At 39.3% G+C, this 19,538-nt stretch overlaps 1 protein-coding gene across 5 annotated transcripts in view; it reads left to right on the top strand.

Moving 5' to 3' along the window:
- The window catches only part of LEF1 (lymphoid enhancer binding factor 1), a 103,211-nt gene that overhangs the window by 64,105 nt on the left and 19,568 nt on the right, over window positions 1-19,538 (top strand). For 3 of the 5 annotated variants that reach the window (XM_039848856.1, XM_039848859.1, XM_039848857.1), the window contains exons 4-8: window positions 7,969-8,101; window positions 10,651-10,741; window positions 12,330-12,413; window positions 14,524-14,646; window positions 15,700-15,862. In XM_039848856.1, coding sequence (XP_039704790.1) covers window positions 7,969-8,101; window positions 10,651-10,741; window positions 12,330-12,413; window positions 14,524-14,646; window positions 15,700-15,862 — 594 coding nt within the window. The remainder of the gene's footprint in view (window positions 1-7,968; window positions 8,102-10,650; window positions 10,742-12,329; window positions 12,414-14,523; window positions 14,647-15,699; window positions 15,863-19,538) is intronic. The other 2 variants (XM_039848858.1, XM_039848860.1) reach the window with 1 other exon arrangement.

Genomic DNA, 19,538 nt, shown 5'->3' with positions numbered 1-19,538 from the left:
TTTCTGTACTATTACTTTACTATAGGTCATCAGTTCTCCAAGTGTGGACCCCTGGGGCTCCCTGGGAGGGAGGTCCCCAGGTGAGAACTATTCTCTTGAGAACACTAACACATTTGCTTTTCTACTGCATTGACATTTGCAGTGATGGTGCAGAAGTAACGGAGCTTAAAAAAAGTGCCGGTGCCTGGGCACCAAATAGTACCAGTAGTCATTGAGTTCTGCATCTCAATACCCTGCCAGGAAAAAAGAAAATGCCACTGTCACTTAAGAATATCTTTGATGAAGCAGTAAAAGTTATTAATTTTATTAAATCTTGACCTTTGAATGCATAACTGACAAACTGTTGTTTCTTCTGACTTTGATATTTGGCACATGTTTTCTCACGAATGAGCGGTCTCTCTCTCTTCAATGAAAACAATTGACAGTATTTGTTGCCAATGATGAAAATTGAGCTTTCAAGCAAAAATTAGAATTTTAGAAATTTGTATCCACTGCTGTGGGCTTGATAGCTTCCCAAATTCTTAAAGCTTTTCTGATGAGATCAGTGATGATATGAATGAATGTGATTTTTATAATGTCTAATGAAATATGTTAGCTCAGTGAACCAGTATTTTCCACACCATCAATACATAATGCTACAAAACTATACCTGGGTAAATTCATAGTATAAGTTAGATCTCAATGGATTTTAATGTAAGAGCAGGAAAAGTATATGGACACGGTTTTTGTTTCTATATCACAACTGGCCTTTAAAAACCTCTCATCAAGTTTTGGTATAGTATCAAAGAAGAGGATCCACAATAATCTGAAAAAAACATTAAAATAAACTTTCCGTTTCAACAACGTATCTGTGTGAAGTCAGGTTTTCTTCATATACTTTAACCAAAATAACATCAAAACGGAGACTTGAAAATGAAAACATGCGAGAATCCAGTTGACCTCATTAAGCCAGATTTTGAAAGATTTGCAAAAACTGTAAAACTAAATGCCACTCTTTTCATTTAATGTTTTTGTTTAGAAAATAGTAATTTTTCATAAAAATATTTTTATATTAATGCATAATGGGTTTGTCATTTCAAAATGAATTAATACTTTTAAATTTCTCATTTATTTTTAATATGATAAATATTTATAAATACAGCCACACAAACAAAAGCCGATCGGGATCTTCAGTGATTTTAAAGAGTGTTAAGGTGCCTTGAGAACAAAAAATTTGAGAATGCTGTTCTAAGAGAGTTTTTAAAGTGAATAAACATAGATTGTATTATTTACTAAATTATAATCTAATAGAAGAAACAAAGCAAGCAGATAGGAAACCTGTGTGTATGTGTATTCATAACAAGTTCTAAGCCAGAATACTATATATTGTTTAAGGTTTCAAGCATGGAGTGCCATTTATGATGAATCTTGAAGGATAGGAAGGATTTTTACAAGCAGTGAGGAGAGGAAGGTGTTGGGATCATGGACACGTTAGACTGAAAGTATATTGGCAGGATAGGGAAGGGAAAGTTTGGTGGGGAATTCACCTGAAAGAAAGCGTAGCTCTAAATTCTAAAACTACTTTGTCTTAGCAATGAATGATTTGAATTTTTAGCAGCAGAGTAATTCATTTATTGGTACCCACTTTCCTTTCCTCTTTCCTTTATCCATTCCACAAATATTTATTGAGTATATATTATGTGCCAAGACCTCAGTTAAATGTTTTCTTTGCATTGCTCATTAACCCTCGCCTTAATCCTGTGAGGTATTAATATTTCATCCGTTTTACGTATAAGGAAACTGAGGTTCTGAAAAATTAAGTGAATTATCTAAGCATAGAGACTAAATGGCATTTAAATGTTTGGGATTCGAACTTTCTGCCTCCGATACCCATGTACTTGAATATAGAACTGTATCATTACTCATCTTTTCCACTTGGCAACCAGAGGATTCCAGGACTGTCTATTTTTAGTTCCATAGGGATCCGAGCTGTAGACTTCAGCGTCACTGACTTGAGTCAGATCTTGTCTCTGCTATTTAACATCCTGTGTGATCTTGTATAAATTACTCTCAGAACCTTGGGTTTCTTCTTTATAAAACAAATCTTGACACCTAACTTAGAGGTGATTTCAAGATTGAAAGAGGTACTGTATGGAGATTATCACCTTACAGAGAACTCGGAACATCGTGGGTGCTCCATGCGTTTTTTTTAGCGCCTCTTCCAGCAGCCTGTTTGTGGTCCTGCCGGTGACATCGGTCTTCCCCAGATGGTCGGGTGAGCCCATGGCAGGCCGTCCTGGCCCGGCAGAGTGGCCGGGAAGTGAGGAGGAGAGACGGCCGGGCCGGGTGGCGAGCAGTGCGGGGCAGGAGAAGCAGAAATGTGGTGTCCGCAATGCCGGCATGAGTCCTCTCGCCTGGTTATTACCGAGCTGTGTATCCACAAGGACTTGGCCTTCTCATCTGCAAACGTAGAGGTGACACTGGCCACTGAAGTGGATGAGTGCCAGAGAATATAGAGGCGCAAGCATAATGGGGGGCACTTACTCCGCGTCCAGTCCATATCGATTCCTTTTCCCTATCACATGTTTCTTCCCCTCTTAGGAAAACATACCAGGTGTCTGATGATGGGGAAGGTCTCTAGACCAACCTTTCGTATCCAGAGTGGGACTCATGGAATATTTGACCATTACAAACCATAGAACTTTCCCAGATCCTGTTTGGGGCCTCACCGTTATCTGAAAGTGCTGCTGCATCGCAACCAGTTGTGGTCTTAGATCTGAAAGCCGCATCAGACCTGAATCAGCCGTTTAGCTTGGGTGCGTCTTAGGACATTTCCAGCGCTACATGTTACTTTTGAGGTCTAGTTGATGCAAGAATCATCGCATCCTTTTATAGTGAATTAAATCTGCTCCTTTTCGTGGGAAGGCTTGAGAAGCTCAGATGCTCAGCAGAGGAGGGAAGGCACAATACGAAATTACACGGCTTCTATTTCACGAGTACCTAAGAGTTTAATAAAAAGTAAAATGCCAGCATAACATTGAGGCCAGATGAAATTCTTCATTTAGTAAGCTGGAGTGTTAAATTCCCCTGGATTCAGTTATGACCAAGAGGACTATTGATAAAACATTCAGCCAATTGAAATGGAACGCGAGACCTTTATGCACAGCCAGATCCTGCGCTGTGGGTTTAGTTGAAGTCTGGAGGTGTGCAAAATGGGGACTAGCTACCAGCCCAGCAGGTTTCTCCGCCAATTACTCCACTTACCAGCAGGCCCACGCCTTGGCCAGGAGGGAGCAGGTCCACTTTTTAGTCATTCCCAGAACCACATCCTTGGAGGCTGACAACTTTCACGACAGCTGGAGTTACTGCCAGCGGTGAGCGGGTCATTTCTGGGAACGCTGCTCTGGGGGTGGCTCTCAGGATCCCTAAGTGGCACCCACTTCGTGTCTACAGGAGGTGTGGGTTTTTTTTGGCTCTGATGCCAAAGAGGTCCTTACCTGCAGGGAGCAGCCTGGGTGGCGGCCACGCTAGCCTCCTGGAATGCTTTCAGTGCTGGAGAGAAAGGTAGCAGTTGAGTCTCTGCAGGTCTGACCGCTTCTACTGAGGTGCCTCTTTGTCTGAGGTGATTCTTGTGCCTGGGACAGAGACCACATAGTCATTTCATGGATGTACATCCTGTCAGGTGTGGTCCAGATGGTCAACTCCATGTCCAAGATTTTATGAACTTGGCTCTTCAGGGAGACGGCATGGTGTACTGGTTACAGATGTGGCCTCTAGAGTCAGACTTCCTGCATTTGAATCCCGGCTTCGCCACTTGCTCTGTGCCCTTGGGAAAGTTGCTTGACTTCTCCATACCTCAGTTTCCTCATCTGTAAAAGGAGAGTAATAACAGTACCTGCCTCAAAAGTACTCGAAAGTGTTTAGCACACAGGAAGCACTTGGCAAGTGTTAGTTGCTGTAATAATGGCGTGCTTTGGGAGTAGGATGGTCTGATGGTGGTTTCCCACGTTTGGGAAGGGATTGCGAACTCCCTGCTGAATAGCCATGTGTGGGTGCTGAGTGCAGGTGGGAGAGCTGTCTTCTCGAGTGCACCCTTGGTGTTTTCTACCCCTTCTTCAGCTCCCACTCATTCCATCTTTGTTATTTTTCCTTTGCACACCTGACCAATCACCTGCCTGAAATTAAAGAATGTATAATGTAGTTGGAATAAAAAAAAATCAGGGTCCGTGGCCTGGCTTAGCCACTTAAACCGCCATGTGAGCTTAGATGAGTTTCTTTGAGCAGCGGTAGAGTTTTGGGGATGGTTATCTCATAAAGGCAGAGTAGTTGTGCATGCTCTAACCCTGGGAAAATGAAACAAAGGACACACATTGGGAATTCCTGTGCTTTTCCACTGGAAGCCAAAACTTATCTGACTGTACCTATGAATGCAAAAAAAGTCAAAATGATATTTACCCTTCCCTCTCCCTTACAGGGAAGTGTGTAGAAGAACAAGCACCAGACTGGGAGTCAAGAGACTTGGGTTCTGTTAAGTGAGGTTCTAGGTGCACAGAGATGGAATTTCTGTGCTGCTTGATCCTACCGTGTCGAGTGACTCAGGGGTTCCACTCACATTGTATTCACAGTGACCCTGTGCCACTAGAGGTGCGTAGCGAGCAGCCCTGCATTATTCCGGGTGCTGACAATAGTCCTGGCTTGATCGCCCGTTCCCTGGTGACCTCTGTTTCCTCTCAGAGAATAAAGATCTTGGACTAAACGAACTTTTGGTTTCTTACAGCTTTAACAGTCTCTCCTGTCATCAGTTTCCTTTTTGTCATAGTACTTGATGTCCTCTTCTCAGATTTTACTTAATTTTTGTTATTGTTGTTTACATATTCTTTATCTCCAGTACCCCCACCCCCCACTTCCAGACTTCTAGAAAAGAAGCAGCATGAAAATAGGGACTTTGTCAGTGTTGGCCATCGATACTAGAATAGCGCTTAGTGCATTTTTGGTGCTTAATAAATATACACATGGGCCCACGTACACGTGTGTAAGCATGCATTATAATGTAGTTAGATGAATTTTGTAGAGACTAATTTGTCACTTGGTTATTCCTTCTCCCCCACCCTCTTCGCCTCACCCTACAATATACCATGTTATTTGGAGATCTGAGGACTAGAATTAAGAATGGTTATATTGTCCGCCTTGAAACTTGCCTCTGAGTGGCAGTGCCTGGGTTTTCTCCTAGTGTATGCGTATAGTGTCAAAGGACAGCGCCTCCTGCTTTCAGGAGAAGCCCGAGTTTAGGGCCCAGGACACTTACTTGGCCGTAATGATGGCGATGTATAGTGTAGGTTGTATGCATAGTGGAGGTGGCTGGCGGGAAGCAAATATAAACCTTAGAATTATGCTCACACATATTATTGAGATTTCATATTGCTTTTATTATTTGGCCACAGAAATGGACATAATCCTTGTTGGCTTTAGCACACTACTAGTACTGCTTTCACTGTCTATCTTGCAAAATATAAGACAAGGCCAGAGCTTAAATTAAAATCCTTGGCTTCTTATCTCCTTCCCACAGGAAGGCAAATCTGTGTTGAAAACCGTAAAATTAGGAGGAGAGCAAGGATAGCATAATTTAGCAAAAATTCATGGCACCAGATTCTGAGCTATATGACTGGAGGGATAGGTCAGACATTAGGAAGATGCTGCCTGCTAATGCAAGTTCCTTAAGGTGGTACTCTGGAAATAAGAAAGGCATGCAAAAAATATGTATTTCCAGAGGATTTCTGCAATGCTTACTCTTTATAACTACCCTAAGAAAATATCTCTGTAGATTGGCAATTATGTTTCTTATGAGACTTTTGAAAAATGACACTCAAAGCAGTTATTCTAAAGTATAGTTGAATTCACTTTAGCATTTGGGTTTTGAGATTTTTGTTTCCGTTTTAAAAAGGGGTTAGAACAATATCCTCCTATCCCTGTACCCACTCGCTATCTCCTCTAGCATTCTAAATTCCTGTATTTAAGAAGCTCATCTGTGTATTTGGCATACTGTGTCATTAACACTTGAAAAGCATTGAAACATTTTTTTTAGCCTTGTACACATTCATATGCATAGATGTCTGTGCTGAGGTATATAGAGAAAAGACTGTGTGGCTTTGATAATGGTGCTCTATTTAATAAATGCCAAGGGCTATACGAGCTACGCAAGTTCTACCATTAGAGGGGAGCTGATAATTATAAAATAGGAGAAATCTAGTATGGAAATTATGTCATTGTCTAAAAAAGTGTGATTCCCCCCCCCCTTTTAAATTATAAGTTTCTTTTGGGTGGAGGTTGTAATGATAGGGTATAGAGAATTACTATTATTGGCTGTAAAGAGAATTAAGTGGTACTAGGATCATTGCTCTTAATTTTCCCGAGGGTAGACCTTCTTGTTGGAGCCACATACTTTTTATACCTAATTTGTAAAAGACATCAAATACAAAATTAGCGTATGTCATAGGTGCAGTCACCATACACAAGTGTGTTACTGGGCCCACAGCCATTCAGATATGGGTCTACTTTATAAGCACTTTATCCTGTACATTTTTCAGGCATTTTCTTAAGTTTTTAAATACAGATATTTGCTTCTGGAGAAACATTTCACATGCATCTTAGTCTATAGTACAGTAAAAAATCTCATTAATTCAAACTAATTATGGTGAAGGCATGTCTGAAATAGTGAATTAGAGAATATTCAAAATTCATTGTATCCTTTTCCTCTTAAATTCACAAGTAACTTATTACTAAACTGTTTGTAAATAGAGATCCTCCTAATACTACTTTACTTACTTAGGTGTGTTTAAAATCAGAAACATATTTTGCATGTATATCATTGTGCTGAGTTTACCTTCTTTTGGGGGAGGGGGGAAATGTGATATTTCTGTAAAAACCTATCTCCCTAATTAGGTTAAACTGCCTGAGTCTTGTTTACATTATTGATTTGCTTAATAAGCACTTTAGGGTGGGGGCGGGGAGAAATTCGGCTTTAACGAAACAAAAGGATCCCAGATTTCAAATTGATGAAGTCCAAATAAATAACTTGTATCTTTAAAAAGTGGTATTGTTATATAGTTTTAGACTTCCAATTTAAATAAATTTATCTTGAAACAAATATAAGACAAAATATGTTAGAATACATAAAATACAAACTTTAACTGTTCTTACAAACTGTTTCATATTATTCAGTAAACTCAAGATTGGAAATTTCCCTTTTTCACTTAATTCTTATGGAAACTGGAGAACGTAAAGATGAACTGAATAGGGCTAAAGCGATTGTCGTGTTTGATTGACAAAGCTATAAAACATGAAAAAATGGTATAACATAGTTCTTAAAGATGTACAACTATAGAATCATGACTTCTGTAAACTAAGGGAACATCCCAGTGTGCCAAATTTATATTCGTTGGGTCGTTTAAAAATTTGTCTTTCAAATTGGCAATATTTATTAATTTATTTGTTCAGTGAAAAATTTTTTTGTTGAGTGCCTTTTTATTGCCAGACATATATAATGAATAAAGAGTTTAACAAACATTCATAACATTTGTTCACACAACTCTTTGTTGAACTCAATCTGAGGAGATAATTTTAAAGGGAGTATATGTACATATATGTAAAAAAATATATATGTATATGTATGTGTGTGTGTGTATATGTATATATACATGTAAAAATATATACGTGCAGATCGATGTCATAGAATACTAGTAATCAACCGAAATCTCCAAAGGGGTGTGGTTAAATAACCGATAGTCTCCTGATGGGATTTTCACATACTTGAGTATTTAACATGGACACATTCTGAAGATCTAAATGAGTATGATTTCAGTTGTCCGGATCTGGAGATGATTCTTGGGTTATGCTAGTGTCTACTTACTGTTGTTGTGTGTCTTTTTCTTTGGAAGAAGAGACAGGAGCTGGGCATCTATATTAACGGTTGACCTTGTGGTTACTTTGCAGTCAAATAAAGTGCCCGTGGTGCAGCCATCCCATGCTGTCCATCCTCTCACCCCCCTCATCACTTACAGCGACGAGCACTTTTCTCCAGGATCACACCCGTCACACATCCCATCAGATGTCAACTCCAAACAAGGTGAGAGCCCTGCCTTTTTCAGGAAAGGAGGAGCCATGTCTCATCAGTCTGAGTGACCTGATAGGTGCCTTTGCTCCATGTCACTGGGTGGATCAAAATAAATTTATAGGAGACAAGAATAATTTATTTGATAACAGTTTTTTATAAACTCTCAAGAATTTGTTGTTGCTTCTTTTATTTTTCAGGATTAAAAAAAAAAAGTATAGATTATTTTCAAAGTGACAGCTCTGAAAATCTAGGATACACAATATAAATCAGTATGTTGTACAAATATACTAAAAATTCAATCCTCGGTGCCCCCTGCGGTCATTCATTTATTTCAGCATGTACGAGATGTTGATGGCAGTGTTAAAAGAAAAATTAGAAAAAGGACAAAGTAAGAGATTTTTACTTCAAATGTTATCTTTTGGGGCCTTTAGTGATTTCTTTTGGTTTCAGTTATATCCCTTTTGGGTTTATCTATTTTTTTTTATTATTTACAAGTACCAACTTAGATATAAATAATATAGATATAAATAATAAAGTATAAAACTATAACATGAATCCTATTTGCTTCTCTACATCATTACCAAAGTCCGCTTCTGTATCATTTACAGAAAAACACACAGCATTATAGGTCTGAAAAATCAAAACTAAATACCAAGCCCTTTCTGCATTACATATATAAATGCATTTATTCCTCACAACAACATTTTTTCCATTTTTATTCTGATTTTACAAAATAAAAACAAATAACTTCCTAAGAAGTTACTTATAAAAGCTTAAAAATCTCTAAGGCTGTGTTGTATATAGCCTCCAGCACATACTAAGTGTTCCATAAGCATCAGTTAAATGAATGATGTGAAGTGTGTCTTCAGTAGACAGCAACTGATGGAAAGTCACACACTTCTAGGAATCTGTGGAAACAGGATCTTATAACAGTAAGCTGTTTAAAAAACACAGATCCATTTTTTTCCATTAACATGATGACCTAAGCCACATCGTGTACTTTGTATGTACCTGCAAAATGCGTGATAACTTTAACTCAGCATGGGGAATGGGTTTGTTTAAATACTGTTTATTTCACTTGTTCATTTGTTCAGTCATTCAAAAGTATGTATCGAGGACCTTCTCTGAAACAACATGGTTTAATACATAGATTGGTAAAACATGGCCTCTTTTTTCCAAGCAGTATTTAAACTCATGCAGGAAATCATCTGCGAAAACTAACTATAAAACAAAATGAAGAACATCTTAAGTAACATGTTAAAAGTACAAATAAAATGTTGTAGATTCAAAGAAGAAAGAGATTTCTCAGAGCTGTAAAAGTTAGAGAATATTCTGTGGGAGATGGGTATTTGAAATATGAATAGAATTTTAATAGAAACAGTCAAATTAAATGCCCAGCATAGGAACTGGCATGTAGCAGGTGCTAAGTAAATGTTAGTTCCCTCCTTCCTCCTTCGGGTAGTAAAACCAAATCCAGCTAGTTTGTATTTTTTTGTTCTGCTGAGTCGCTCCTACACAGAATTACTGATGTGATGTTCTGAGCATACTCCGGACATGGACTAGTGTGAAGAGATCTTCCATGTGCTCACCCAGTTCCACACACTGGCCAGTGTATTTACAACCACTGAATGCATCTTCTAGGTGTTCAGCCTGGTGTGTTTATATGTGGAAATGGTCTTTCAAAGCTGGTTTAGCTGTCTAAAGAAACTGTTGTGCCTTTTTTTCTGTTCAGAATCACTTTCCACCAAATACACTATTTTTATATTTTGCATTTTTATGCATGTGTCTTACCCCTTCTTTTCTGTACCCAAGGTAAGATATAAACAAAGAGATGGAGATGCCATTTGGGTCTAGGATTAGGTATAATTTTTAGGTGGTTTTTACAGTTATAGGACAGTGTACTCCAGGGAGTATGAGCTCAAGGAGCAATTTGGTGGCACTCTCATTTTCTGTGGAATACAGCTAATCCAGAACAGCTTGACCTTGAAGCCCAGAGGACTCAACTTGATGAAGGGCTTAGTTGGAGCTGAAGTGGCAGAGACCAAATGAATCATATCAAGTGTGACCATTATGGGGCTGAAGATGATTCCTAATTAATCGTTGATCCTCTGAGGTATCACATTTCCCAAATCTATGTGTCCATAAGGGAGGCAATAAATATGAAAGTGGCAATTTACCTAATCCTTGAGCACCATGGCAAGCCATTTACTTATGAAGGGCTCTCATTTTCCATTCTACACAAAAACAATTGTCTACCATTTTCTTAACCGAAATGAAATAAAGTGGGCAAACTAAATAATGTAAAAGTCTTATTTTATGACTGTTTTACTCTTTCAGGAGTTTCTCATGGTGTACTATTTTAAGACCTGTTTTCTCAAATTTGAAACCTTGAGAAAAGACAACAAACTGACTTGTTAAATAGAGCTGATAAATAAATGTTTTTCATTCTAGACCTTAAGAAGTAATGGCATGAAGCATTTTATTGCCTTTCTGTTGCTCTAAGAGTCAAATGTCCTATGAATCTGAGTACTCTACCTCTCTCTCTTTTTTTTTTTCACTAGGCATGTCCAGACACCCTCCAGCTCCTGAGATCCCCACCTTTTACCCACTGTCCCCAGGTGGTGTTGGACAGATTACCCCTCCTCTTGGCTGGTAAGAACCTTCCCTTCCTATAAACTTCAGCCAGGCATTTGAACACATGTTCTACTTTTCCATCCATGGAAATTAGCTTTATGAATGATAACTCTTGTGGAGTTGAAGAAATTTCACATCAACAAGCAAGGTTCTAACTTTATTTCATTTCAATTTGAAAGATTTTAAAAAACACAGACTTTGAAATGGATTGAATCCGATTGCTAATATGTGTAGAAAATGACTGTGTAGCATTTGCTTTGAAGCTTATAGTTTTATGGATTCAATTTGTGGCTTTGGGCATTTGCTATGCCTGTACAAAGTGCTCAGTGTGGTTTTTCTTTTCTAGATTTTTATGAAAACTTATGTTTTTGAAACAAACTTAGACACATTGAATATCTACATACTACCGTTGCTTATAAATGGGCAAGTGAGGTAAATGACAAATAACTAGAGAGAAATTAAAAAATACAAAAACGTCTTTTGAATTTTAATAAAATCAACTCCAGTTTGAGTTCAGAGAACTAGAAAACTGATGTTTGGGCTTTTATTTATTTATTTTTCAGAATCCAAATGTTCTTTGTCGTTTATTTCTAAAAAAAAAAAATTCTTACAGCTGCCTTCGAAGTTTTCTAAATTGTAACGGTAGAGGAAAGGAGGAAATGTGTTTGAGGAAGAAAGAATAACTGTATGCAGGGCAGCCTGTTTTTTTTTCATTTTGTCATTAGCACACAGCTTTCCTCGCTCCCACTCCCATCCCTTCTCCATTCCTCCCCTCCCCACTGCTCACGCCAAGGAAGCAGGGCTTCGACTTCAACAGATGTCCTCTCTCCTGTCTTTATCTGGCTCTCTGTTCCAACAGCACCCATGTCACATTGCCCCAGTCTGCCAACCTTGGAGTCCTTACTTGAGCTCTTCTTCAACTAGGAGGGGCGTCCTGCCAAGCACCTTCCAGCTCACTGGCTCTCTCTCTCTTTAGTTTTAAATCTCTCGGTCAATAACTGTTTGAATTTAATCGATTATATGTACATCTTCGAGCCTACATCATCATTCTCTCAGAACTTAAGATGCGTAGGGGCAATAATCCTGTGCCGAATACATCAGTGGCAGCTGGAAATAAAGCCTGTGCAAATGAAAAACGTGGGATGTGGGAAAACGGAGGGAGAGATGGACTTCTCAGAGTAGGGAGAAAACAGTCCCAATGAACTGGTCTCTTACTTCTTGACTCTCACCTGGGTATGGGGGGCCGGGCAATGTTTTTAAAATATTTGTTCATTTTTATATAAAGTTTCCTTTCCTTCTTCCTTTTCCTGAAATTCTCTGGTTCTGATAAAGAATCTACTACGCTCCTTCTCTGAAAGGAATATTTCACCATTTTCAGGGTTCTGTTACAAAGTCGAGGCTGGGAGATTTTCTCAAAGCAGAAGATGCTTTGATTGGGTGGTGGGTGAGGAAGGAAAGCAGTTGGATAACTGAAGAAATGCTGTGGTCTGTAATATCCCACAAAATCCTATTTGAATACCTCCCTCTTCGCCCCTCGTCAAACTCTTGCTGCTGGTTGGTAACTCATGTTTTGTCATTGATGGGTTCCTTTCTTCTGTGACCTCAGGCAAGGTCAGCCTGTATATCCCATCACGGGAGGATTCAGGCAACCCTACCCATCCTCACTGTCAGTCGACACTTCCATGTCCAGGTAGGTAGCGGTGGAAACTGGGCACCCCAGGACAAGTTGCTCTTTCTGCGCTTGCATCTCGTGCGCCTCTGCTTGCCTCTCAGTCGGCTAGGAGGGTGCATAGGCTCAGCCACATGTCTGTCTGTGCAGTGTGCCTGGCTCTCACACTAGGTGTCCTAGAGATCCCTGGGTAGGAGCTATATACTCTGCACCCCACAACAAGCACCAGCTGCACCCACTGGGGAGACGGACTCGGATACACTGGGAAACTGTGCATCCAGAAGACTTCCTTGCCACCCAACTGCAGGATATGAAATGTCCTGAAAGTGGACCTCACATGAGCTTGTTTTATTCAAAATATGCTGGGGTCGGAGTCAGGGGTGAGGGATAAAGACTGGTTTGGTCTAAGTTCTATGATTCGCTTTCTTTGAGGAAAGTTGTATGAGTTAAATGTGACAGTGTTTGAAAATGCCCAGGTAGTCTAGAGCCTTCCTGGACCAAGGCTGTCAGAAAAGAAAAAAACGGTGCTTACAGGCTCTCCGGCCTTTTGGGGTGTGTGTCCTAGTGTGTGAATCAGGCCCTGTGGCGACATAGTAGTGCCAGCAAAGCTCTGTGAGGTCTGCCGCCACACTGCTCTGTGTAATGCTTTGCTTCTGGAAAGGACGGCTTCTGTGCCCTGTGCTTGATGTACACACACATTTGTGATGTATCATCTGTGTGTTTGATGTTGCTTTTTCAAGGGAGCTAGCATTACTGTGCTGGAAGTCAAACTTTTGGGTTAGTAACTGGTTGTAAATCTTTACTTTTTACATAAGTATGAAACTTTGCAGTTTCTGTGGTGAATTTCAGCTTTTTAAAACAACATTATTTGTTCAGCAAATTGTAAATCTGCCGAATTGGGAGGGGATGAAATTAATATCCTTCCCCCAGAATATATTTTTACACTTTTTAACATGGTAAGAACTGTCCAATGACAGGATTTTCTCACAGGCATCATGTCTTTTTGCATTTGCAAAATAATAGCAAATAATAGCAAAGCATTGTTATTTGACCAAATATTTGTATTTTTACTATGCTGCCTTAACTTTTAAAAATTTGTTTCTGAAATATAACATATTCAAGCAGTTTCTTCTTTCCTTCCCAGATGAAGGAATTGCACAGGCTGTGATAAACCTGAGAATGTTATTCTTGCTGAATTGACTGTTTACTTTAAAACAGTTTGAAAAGCAAAGATTTCTAAAGCATACCCAAATGATCCAAAATGCTTTTTGAAAGTACTGTCCCTGTTCTATTTATTTATTTACTTACTTACTTATTTACTTATTAACTCATTTTTGCATGGAAGTTTCCCTCTTTTTGTGTTGGATGGTGGTGGATGTCTTGAGATTTTTTTTTTTTTATGGTCTATAAGCATACTTGGGAAAAAGCCTTTATTTAGTGTATGCAGTTTTTACCTTGATGCAGAATTGTATTCTTCCCTTTGATTAAACCCTTCTCTTAATTTTATGAGTCCTCCAAAAGGCTAGATCTCTTAGACATCCTTTCTGCATAGAGAATTACTTTAGATAATGTTAATAGTGACCTTATTAAATTGGGGACTGAAAAAAAATCTTCCTGTCCCTTAATTTTCTTAATTATTCTTTCCCAACATTAGTAAAGAAGCCAACAATATAAGATTCTTAATGTGATAGTTTATTTGGGAATGTAGGTGGAGGTTTTTAAATGTGATGACTTTAGCTTTTATTTAAAGATAATTTAAAAGCAAAATTGTAATAAGGTGTTATATTTCCAATAATTCCTCTTACTGAAATTCTTTGAAAACTGCTTTGCAAGAAAAGTGAGTCAATATTTTTTTTAACCCTATGGCCTAGAGCTGTCCCAGGAAAAATGTCAGATTTTACTATTAATTTGGAGAAAAAACTCTGTTATACAGAGAGTTATTATAAATATTTTCTGCCTGAATACAAAAAGGAAAGAAATTAATTATCATCCCACTCTAATTTATAGTTAATATTGCTGTGTGTAACTGCCAATAGCAGTTTGTGGATTGTAGTGGATTGTTTCAAAATTCCATCTAGCTTTTGCTACAACAGCCAGTAGTATGTATTTTTCTTCTCTTTCCTTCTTTTAGGTTTTCCCATCACATGATTCCTGGTCCTCCTGGTCCCCACACAACTGGCATCCCTCATCCAGCTATTGTAACGCCTCAGGTCAAACAGGAACACCCCCACACTGACAGTGACCTGATGCACGTGTAAGTTTGCATTTGGTCTCACCTGTGAATGCCTGCAGATATAGAGGATTTAAACAATTTCTTCTTCACAATCGTTGAATGTTCCCCCCTCTCTTTTATTATGGAAATCAGTGTAGCTCTGCTTTCAAAGCTCTGTCCCTGAAGACTTTAAGAGGCTTGATTCTCACTGGGAGCTGATTTTGATTCTGAGGTTGGAAAAGGAGCACAGACCTCAAAAGATCAAGGGAACCTCACCAAAATGGAGTAATCTTCAGAGAACAGGCACTGGATAATCTTGAGCTGTATAGCCATTTACCGCCACCAAATTTCCGTGGGGTTCCAATTGTTGGGGAGCCCCTGGCTGTAACTGAAATGATTTGGAGAGTTCAGTGCATGGCCAGGGTGCAGTTTCCCTGCTTCGAGGCTACAAAAGCACAGAAGTCAAGAGAAGGGGGCAAAGCAAGCCCGAGATTGCCTGTCGGCCAGAGTGGTCTCAGGCTGTTAAAGCGGCTCGATTCCTTGAAGAGATTAGGAATTGAGTTTTTCAGTGTAGTTTTCATACTGGGACAAGAGGATGGGGCAGCAGGAAGCATGTGATAGTTCATAAAACATCTGCAAATGTTGGCAAAGCCAACACACGTTTGGGGAAGAGAGTGAAGTTTCATTAGCTTGTCGGAGCGGTCCTTGACCGCCCAACCCCCCCGCCCCCCTTCCCCGCAAAAGTTAAGGACATCAGTTCTGAAAGAGGAATGACCACTCCAACTATAGGTTCAGCTTTTGTGAGGTGACTAAGGAGCTCAGCTTCACACACTCATTTCCATTTTGTGTTCAACACTTCTGTAGCTCCAGGGGAATTTTCTCAAACCAAAGGCTCCTCACTCTTAGAGTGGAAGAGTTGCTGTTCTGAATTAAGGGTGTTGGTGGGAGGTGGGGGGAGGGGTTTGTGGAGAGCCTTAGAGGGTTGTCCCCAGCCTGAGTTTGACTGAGATGTAAACAGATGCTCTGCTTCTCTCCTCCCAAATTTTCCTTATTTCATCTGCCTCCTCCCCCAACACCACCACATCCACCTTTTAGGAAGCCTCAGCATGAACAGAGAAAGGAGCAGGAGCCAAAAAGACCTCACATTAAGAAGCCTCTGAATGCTTTTATGTTATACATGAAAGAAATGAGAGCAAATGTCGTGGCTGAGTGTACTCTGAAAGAAAGTGCAGCTATCAACCAGATTCTAGGCAGAAGGGTAAGTACTGGGATGGTGTGTAGATGTTTATGGGAACTGTGGAACTGCTTCATTAAAACCTGCCCAAGTGTACTGGCATGTCAGGTGCTCGGAGAATGCATTTGGAGAATCACCAGCCACTTTGGGGAGTAACAAAGAGAACAAGATATGATGATAACCTTTTGGAGTATTAAATGAATATAATGCATTGTAAACAACTTCCTATGTGTACTCGGCACGCAGAAAACTTCCTTCAAAAGATAACTGTTTTCCTTGTTATTCTTTAAACAAATATTTATTGAGTGTCTTTAATGTGCCAGGCATGATAGTAAGGCTATTAGATAACAATTACTGTATGAAACAGATATGGTCCTTGCCTTCATGCAGTTTAAAGTTTTGTGACAGGATACTGATATTAGACAAATGATTACCTGATAAACATACAATTAAAATTTTGACAGATACTGTGAATGTAAAGAGCAAGATTTATGAGAAAGAACAAGAAGGGGCTGGAGGCAGGCCCCCTGAGGAATGAGTAGGGGTTAACCAAGTGATGAGTGGGGAGAGGTGGGCTCTCCCCAGATGGAGCAGTGTCTGTGGACTCGTGTCTGAAGCAAGAAAGCACCGAGCTCATGTAGGGAGCAACAGAAAGGCCTTCCTTGGAGAGCCAGCCATGCTCCCTGATGAACCCTGGCAAACAGAGGTGGCCGCTCCTTCCGAGACCGAAAGCGGATCGGTGCTGCTCAGAAGCTCTAAGTGGAAAAATTTACATGGGCCAGAGACGTCTTTGTTCTGAAAAGTCACTTTCTGTTTCTTAAAGTGTGCGTGAGCCAGATTTCTGGATTGCCCCTTTTCCTTTCTTTTCATTCCTTCTTTGACCTATCCTAAGATATTTTTCTGAGCACATATTACGTACCAGGCACTAGGCTATAACTGAGACAGGCACACTAAGTTTTTTTTGTTTTTTTTTTTTTGATCTAACTTCCGGCCAAAAGGCTAGTGGGTCTTTCCAGGTATATTTCTCAGGACTGAAATGGTTCAGACAGGTATCTGAAGAGTGGTGGGAAAACTTTGAGTTTTTCTAATTCCAATTACATTTCCACTGTAGTGGCCTTATAATTTTAGAAACGCTTCGTCATAATTTTTAATGCTCTTTATATATGTGTGGTGGCTTCTTAACTGTGCACTCGTGTATTTGTTTTTGTAAGCTCTCAAGAAATTCATGATTTGCAAATGAACATTTGACGAGAAGTTTCTAACAACCTTTGTGAAACTTAGGGGATCATGTCTTTGCTGTTATCATTTTTTCCATGTTTGTTACAAACCTAATACATTTCAGCATTCCTAAGACAACATTCAGGCCGTGTGAACAGGCCAAGGGAAGCAGGCTTTCTTGCATTATCGATTCCTGTTGGATAGCAAAAAATGCAGCTATTTCCAATCTGTAAGACCCCAGGGTTTCAGGGGTAGGGTGCAGTGGCAGATTATAGCTTTTCGGTGCCTGGTGTACAATACTCTATCTCCCTGTAGATTCTTAAACACTTAATAACAGTAATTACAATGATTTCCCAAGCCAGATCATAGCAGATGAGTGATTCCCATCATCTTTGAAGAACTCTGCCTTAAACGCTTAAAGGCTGATGACCATTTCCCCCGACCCTTTAAAAGAAGAAATCAGAGGAAAAGAAGGAAAAGACATTCTAACGTTAGCTTATGTAAAACTCTTAGCTTTCCCCCCACCCCTTTTTTGAGTTTAATGGTCCCTGGGCCTTCCAGCAGGAATACTTTTCCTGCTCAAAAAAGTGAGGCTATGATACAAAGGTATGCTTCCTATTTTTAATGCGCATTTCCCACAATTGCTACTTTCTCAGCTCCCTTAACAATCCCCAGATCAGAGCATGTATCCTAAGGGATGGTTCTCATTTGGGGTCTCTCTCTGTCTTTGATTTGGACACCTGTTTCTATTTATAGGTCTCTGAGATCTTTGATTAAGATCAGGTTTTCTGTCCTTTCATGACTCCCCTCTGGCAGAGTAGTCCTTGCTAGTTCTTTAAAGTTCCTGGCTTTAAAATCATGAAGTTTTATACTGGGATAATTATAATTCTTAAAAGTGTAACTTAAATCCATTCTTGAACATTTATCTTTTGATTTTTATTCTTCTTTACTGTATCTCTAAAAGAGAAATGTTCATTCATATGAATTAATCCGTTTTCTTCATATTATTAATAATAATAATCCAAGTCTTATTTTAGGATAAGCTTTTTTTAAAGATCTTCCTGGCTATTAAAGAAAGTCCGATTTTTGGAAATGTATTGTCAGGATTTTTAAATCTAGGAACTGTATAAATTTCTTCAAATTAGGTGGGTATTTTCTTAACAACTAAGTGAAATCTTGACAATGAAATCAGATTTTTTAAAAAGTTAACTCTTTAATTTTTCAGTAGACAAAAGTGGTAGAAAAGCATTTTAAGTCAATTATGGTTTAGGACTTCCTGTAAAGAAAGACTGTCTATCTAGTTTGTACTAGACTATTTTTGCTTCAATGCCAAACTGTAATACCATCGTTTGACCTAATATTTTACTCTGGTAAATGATCTTTTATTTGTGAGTGGATTTTGTGCATTAGAAATATCAGGAAACTAAGAGCAATTGAAAATACAAGTAAATGGTTTAGTTTGTGGAATGCTCTTTCTCTTCGCAGTTTGCTCAGCTCTGTTAGCTGAGCTCTTTCTGTCATCCTATTTTCTGCTTTAACTGAAAAATACTTGATTGTTTGGGTAGAAGATCCAATCTCCATAAATACTTTGGGAGATAAGTTTTATGAAACTTATTTCAGGTTTTCTCAGCAAGTTAGAGAGCTGCATAAGTTATATAAAATTACACTGATATATTGCAGTAGCATAAGAGAGATTACTAGTCAAATGAATAAACAAATTTACAAAGTAAGATCTCCTTCATAACTTTATTTCCTTTTGTCTGCTTTTTTCTTCCTTTTTGGTGGACACTCTGCCTCTTGGTTTACTTAGTACCATTATTGTGTTAATATTAATTATTAGTCTTTTCTCAAAAAAATATTCCAGGATGATGTTTTCCATTGTGCCCAGTTTATTTCTCTCTGTGAAGGTCTCTAGCACCAGGCCAGCGTGTCTGATTTAGGAAAGCTGTCAGCTGGCAGAGGAAGTGTGACTTCTTGCCTAGTTTTAACTTCCACTGCTGACCCAGACATGCCATTTTCCAAGGCTCGATCGGCTCATTGTGTTTATTCTGCTAGTACTAAGAACTAAGTCTCAGGTAACTTTTCAGTTTTCTTTTCTGCTGCCTCCCCTCCTCCCTCAATTCTTTTTATAAGGAAAGCTGCCCCCGCCCCACCCCCATCCCAATTCTTTTTGAAGAAAAGCATATTACCTGATTTGCTTTTAGGCTCAGGCCAAGTCCTGCTGTGTCATGCTTCTTAACTTTACCCTCTGCACTTCTACAGCAGTTTAAAAATAAATCATCTACCCTATCCAACACAGAGGCCCTGGCTTTTTAAGGGGCTTTTGAATTTCGAAGGAAATGGAATTCCTTGACCTGCCTGTGGGCACCAGCTGCACCTATACTGGAGGCTGGAGTGGAGGGTGGGACATGGCAAAAGGTGCTTAGTGCTCCTCTTGAGGTCAGATTCTTTCAACAAACCAGAGCAGCAGGTGTACACCTTC

The sequence above is a fragment of the Pteropus medius genome, unplaced genomic scaffold (assembly GCF_902729225.1).
Source record: "Pteropus medius unplaced genomic scaffold, Ma_sr-lr_union100, whole genome shotgun sequence".
Classification (NCBI taxonomy): Eukaryota; Metazoa; Chordata; class Mammalia; order Chiroptera; family Pteropodidae; genus Pteropus; species Pteropus medius.
This window is presented reverse-complemented; position numbering and strand designations above follow the sequence as displayed.